We start from the raw sequence: 6000 nt of genomic DNA on the forward strand, positions 1-6000 counted from the left end.
GAGATGTTTTGTGTGCATGTATGTGTGAATGGGTTATTTGTTTGTGTGTGTGTTTGTCTGTGTGTCTGTTAGTTGTCATTTTTTAAGTCAGCCAAATGTAATGTGTCTGTGTGTTTGTGTGTGAATGGGTGAGATGTTTATGTGTGTGTGTGTGTGTGTGTGTGTATGAACGTGCGAATGGGTGAGAGGTTTGTTTGCGTGTGCGTTTGTGCGTGCATACGTGCGTGCATGCATGTGTGTGTGCGTGCGTGCGTGAGAGTGTGTGTTGGAGCCGCACCTGCTCAGGGCTGTGCTGCTGCAGGGTGCTGTAGATGTAGCTCAAGCCGGCTCTGGTCAGCACGAACGACGCCTGCTCGTTTATCAGAGTGTCCAGGTGAGCCTCAATCTGAGAAAGAAAACAACAACCACAAGAAATATAAATAAATAAATAAACCAATGTCCAATTGAGGTGGGAATATCAGACAGAAAAGATCAACAAAACCCACTAGGGGCCAGTCAAAACAGGAAAAGTGTTGAAGTGCTATTTCAATCTGCCATAGACATTTTCCTGTTCCTGGTATTTGTGTTCTGAACTGAGGCCGTTCTCTGTGTACTTTTCAGGAACACTGAGTCGAGGGCTTGTTTCTTCAGTCTGTGTGAACACAGGTCTGCATAATGCCCTGGAAGTGTCTACTGACCAACCGACTTCCTCCGACAGCAATGAATAAAACAGCACTATTTACAGAAACACATTTGTTTTATGTTTGCTAGTGATATTTATATCCTTACATCCCCTTAGGCACGTTGCTCACACAGTAACACATTTCTTTCATAAAAAGGCAAGGGCCACAGTGCCGGTGGTGCATGTAAAAACTAGGAGAGGTGCAGGAGAGAGAGAGAGAGAGAGAGAGAGAGAGAGAGAGAGAGAGAGAGAGAGAGAGAGAGAGAGAGAGAGAGAGAGAGAGAGAGAGAGAACGGTTTATGTCTCACTACCGTACGTAAGGCCTCTACAGTACTGGCATGATGCAGCCTTTTTGCCGGAGGATATCTGCGGCCAGTGTTAAATTGTTTTTTTAACGATTGGGTTGGTGGCAGAAAGGGGAATTTAATTGAATTTAGTCTCTGCAGAACAAGACATAAGCCCAAAACATTAGCTGTGGGTACTAGAGGAGCCGGGCCAGGAGAGGTGAACAACAGAAGGAAACGCGTGTCATCTGGGGGTTACGGCTGAAGAGGCAGATCAACAGCAGAAGCGCTTTGCATGTCTCGTCTGTTTGAGCACATGCTATTCTTTACAAAGGGGAGGGGGGGGGGGGGGGGGGCAAAGAACATTACGGAACCACAGAGTGTACTACAGACCTGAAAGATCAATAAAAAAGCAAACACATCTCACATTTCTGCCTTGTCATTGACAATTTCCCATTCACAAACTCACGGATCACTAAGCAATGCATTACTAATGGATCCCTTCATCAACTAACTAGTTAAAGCCTTAATTTCACCATTAATGTTTGACAATATTAATCAGTCATTTTCTGTTAAAGTTATTCTCTAAATGCTTCATATCTTTATCATCACTATCATCATCATAATTAGGAACGTATTCATATTCTATTAACATATTGTTTATTGAACAAATCTGTCTACATTTATTTTGTATTTCCTACATTAACAAAATATATTTGTAATAAAATCAAGCCTCTGTAAAAATCTCACACCACATGTCAGCCAGTCAAAGACCTTGTGACTGGTAGTTTTGATCAGACTGCAGTGGCACGTGATCTCGTCAACAGAGAGCAAAGATTCACGCGAAACAACCCCGACTTGCCTGAAGCTCCAGCATCTCCAGGCGTTTGTCGGTGAGAGAGAGAGAAGGACACAGAGAGAGAGAGAGGGGGAGAGAGAGAGGGAGAGAGAAAGGAGACAAAAAGAGAGGGATACAAAGACAGAGAGAGGGAGAAAGATTCACGCGAAAACAACCCCGACTTGCCTGAAACTCCAGCATCTCCAGGCGTTTGTCGGTGAACTCGAACACGGCCAGCGTGGTCTTCATCATGTACAGGCAGTTGACCATGTAGGTGGCCATGTCGGCCGTGCCCAGGTTGCTGGCGGACACCGTGCACAGCTGCAGCAGGGGGTCCAGGATGCAGGACAGCACCTGAAAACCACAGGCCAGCCTAGTTATCAGACGCAGACAAGAGTCCGGTTACTGTACAAGAGACTTGGCACAGCCGCCCAAGGAATGTCACTCTACTCCTCATAGCATAGTACAGTATGCATACAAGTGACTTTGATGTCTCTAATGTCTTTCTGTGGTTTTTTGATATGGGGGGGTACAAAGACAGACAGACATATTGACAGAGAACCGAATATGAATATTGTAGTATACTGAATATTGAATACTGTACAGTTGAAAATTGAATAGTACCGGTAACAGATTTCAACAGACAGACACATGGATAGCCAATCAATGCCGAAGGAGGAATAAAACAATGAGACAGTGACATGGCGAGAGACCAAAGGCCAAACTAAGTGACATTTTCATTTCACCTGGGCGAAGTCGGCCTGGCGGGCGTCCAGCGGGACCACGGAGGAGTCGTGGGTGGCCAGCACCTCCCGCAGCAGCGCCAGCGTCTGGGTCAGCGAGGCGGTGGGGCCAAGGTCTGGGGGAGGCAGCTCCACCTACGAGCGCATGGAGAGAGGGAGAGAGAGAGAGAGAGAGAGAGAGAGAGAGAGAGGGATACAGAGAGAGAGAGAGGGATACAGAGAGGAGAGACAGAGAGAGGGATACAAAGAGAGAGAGAGAGATACAAAGACAGAGAGAGAGAGAGAGAGAGAGAGAGAGAGAGAGGAAGAGAGAGAGAGAGAGAGAGAGAGAGAGAGAGAGAGAGAGGGAGAGAGAGGTCAATTGTGGATCGATACGGCACACGTCTCACTCCGGCTCACTCCTCGTTAGGGCCAGGTGAGAGAAAAACACACACGCTGCCTGTCTCTCCGCGCCTCTTGCTGGGAGATTGATTGGGTGATCTGCGGGTTTAGGCAGGCTGTCGATACAGGAGAGCAGATGGAGCTCAGTGGGCTTCAGTCAGCTCACAGATAGAGGGAAGAGAGAAGAGAAAGCGAGAGAGAGAGAAAGAGAGGGAGGGAGAGAGAGAGAGAGAGAGCTCTGTTTACTATACTACTACTATGCTACTACCCTGTTCTAGTTGACAGAGCACACCTGCTGGGAGGAGAGAAAACGGCAGGCACTCCACCCTCAAACACACACACACACACACACACACACACACACACACACACACACACACACACACACACACACACACACACACACACACACACACACACACACACACACACACACACACACACACACACACACACACACCTTGACCAGGGAGGTGAGCTGATGTGTGGTCCAGTCAGGGTGGCACGTGTAAAATATGTGCGCGGTGGGGCCATCTAATGAGGGTGATTAGAGGAAGCTCGCATTTCTGGCATCGACTGCACCGCTCGCCGGTGCTAAGTAACGTCTCTGAGCCCTGGGCGATTTGATTAGCCCGCCGCTAAGGGGATAATTTCATCTCGAGTGGAGCATTGGCGATGAGGAGGGAGAGAGAGAAAGAGAGAGAGGGGGAGAGAGAGAGAGAGAGAGAGAGAGAGGGAGGGAGGGAGGGAGAGAGCGAGAGAGAGAGAGAGAGAGGAGGTGCTCCTCCCCTCCGCTAATATCGACCGGACCCCTCAACGAGACAGGACATCCGTGTCCAGGGATATTTTGGATTCAATTTGCAGGTTCCCAAGAAGCGCGGACGATGTTTTGGAAGGCCGGGCGCCTGCTTCGCAACCACGCGAGGCGAGCGCTTCGAGTTCCCAGCGTGTTTACAAGGCACTTCATCTCGGGGGCTAATAACACTGTTGTTGCTCGCGGCTTCACTAACTGCGCCGTAGGGGGGCTGGGCGGGCCGGTGGGTGGGATGCGAGCGAGCGAGCGAGCGGTCTCTCCGAACAGTCTCTCCGAAACATTCGCGAAACAGAGTCCTTAACAGAATCTGTTCCCGGGAACTAAAGGCCACGGCGTCCTGACTGAATGTGTCGGGAGAAAAGCTGCAACAGTTGGTCTCCTATAAGCTTAGCTAATTGGTCATGTTAGTGGGGCAGCTACTAAGGGACGCAGGGTTTGACCCCCCCCCCCCCCCCCCCCCCCCCTCCCCACACACACACCCCCCCCACCATGTGGTGCCCACATGCTACCAAAAAATGAGGAAGCCTCATTATTCACGATGATGTGACTCGGTTCGACTACAAGGCATCTGCTGACTGACATCAGCTCCACCAAGGTCACTGGGTTCACCCCGCTTGGGCACAAAACCACACGAAATATTTTAATAAGTAACACTGTGCAGTAACGACTCAAATACAAGTTCCCCCCCCCTCCCCTCTCCCCCCTCCCCCATCCCTTAAGAAGTGTTAAATGTTAAAAGTGTTGCGCGGGTCGTGACAGAGGGTTGTGTGCTTCGTGGTCTGACTGAATATGTCCTCCAGCGAGGGACCCTGGCAGAACTAAAAGAGCTCATTGTGAGAGAGGCCTCCGAAGGGACATTTCCCTCATATTTTCATATTTCTTTTCTCTCTCGCTCTTTTTTTTTTTTTTTTGGTTCCCTTCACACCCACAAAATCTTTTGTTTTTCGGCTCACAAGATAACCAAAGATATCTCCGGTTCCACGCTGGCAAATGTAACAGCTACTTATCTAGCAGACAGTTTTAGCCCAGGAATGTGCTTCAAAACACCAGAGGAACAAGCAGTTCCCATTGTCAGTGTGAGAAACCCTGACACTTGTGTTTTCCTTTTGTTTGAAATGCTTCATATCTGATACCAGCTAATCCTGTGTTATTGGCCGCAATTTAATAGCAACAAACCAAAGATCGGATTCACCAATCAACACATTGATAACTAGTGTAACGCAAGAATATGTTTAGCTTAGCATTCTGAGGTTATGAAAAACCTTGGCCTGTGCCACAGCTTCAAACCTTGAACCTTGCCAACCAATCACTACATCTATCCCCAGTGTTGATAAACTGATGCCACAGATCTGGCGTCAAGTTCAGAAATTAAGAGTTCAGATGCAAAATCCTATCAACGCCACGTCTGTCAAAAATGATAGAACAATGGTGAGTGAAAGCTCTCCACATCCAGCAAATGTTCATCAAATAATGTTTGCATCAAACCCCACTCAATACCACTCTCTTATTGGTCTGAAATATCGATTTGTAGAAAAAAAATTGAGAGGAGCCTGATAAAAAAAAAAAAAAAAAGCTTATTAAAAAAGAGAAAGTGGTCACACGGATTTAGAGGGCTTTGCATCTGAACACTTCAAATACTCAGCACCAGCCTCAACGGCTGACCTAACTAAATCTAAATCTAAATCTAAATCTAAATCTACAAGGATGCTACACCAGGCACCTAACTGAAGCGCTCCGTTCGCGTAGCGTCTGCTGCAACAATTAGCTTCCACTACAGTGAATGGAAGTAACTATGCCAGAGTTTGCTTGGTCTCTCACCTTGTCCATGAGTCTGCTGGCGTGGAGGCTGAGGCTGTTGAAGAACATCTTCTTGCTGAGGACGTGCATCTCCTCCATGGTCATGAGGAGGGCAGCCACACTGGTGCCCACGATCACACTACGGGAGGGCACACCACACACAGCACAGGCAGTGCTCAAGACAGGGCTCCTACTCCAACGTCAAATCTCAAATATTTCCAAGTCAATCGTCAAATACCCTGACTGTCACTGACTACAAATCTGAATTCCCATGAGCTATTACGTACAGGGAAAAAAATGGCTTTGTATTGAGCAGATAAAAAACAGAAAATGTATTTGAATGTACCCGAGGGAGAAAAAAAAACATGCAGATATTTCATGATTTTATGAATCCTCTCATCTCAGTTTGTATTCATCAATGATCAATCTAATATAATCTATTAAGCCATAAACCGCGTTGTTGTGTGGCTTACGACTGATGG

General features: G+C 47.5%; 1 protein-coding gene across 1 annotated transcript in view; it reads right to left on the bottom strand.

Moving 5' to 3' along the window:
* cog6 (component of oligomeric golgi complex 6) overlaps positions 1-6000 on the bottom strand; it is a 39548-nt gene that overhangs the window by 8160 nt on the left and 25388 nt on the right. The window contains exons 13-16 of the mRNA XM_062552405.1: positions 5540-5657; positions 2530-2661; positions 1970-2137; positions 278-385 (exon numbers count right to left, since the gene is read on the bottom strand). Of these exons, the coding sequence (XP_062408389.1) occupies positions 278-385; positions 1970-2137; positions 2530-2661; positions 5540-5657 (526 nt within the window). The remainder of the gene's footprint in view (positions 1-277; positions 386-1969; positions 2138-2529; positions 2662-5539; positions 5658-6000) is intronic.

Source organism: Sardina pilchardus, chromosome 13 (genome assembly GCF_963854185.1).
Source record: "Sardina pilchardus chromosome 13, fSarPil1.1, whole genome shotgun sequence".
Taxonomy (NCBI): domain Eukaryota; kingdom Metazoa; phylum Chordata; class Actinopteri; order Clupeiformes; family Clupeidae; genus Sardina; species Sardina pilchardus.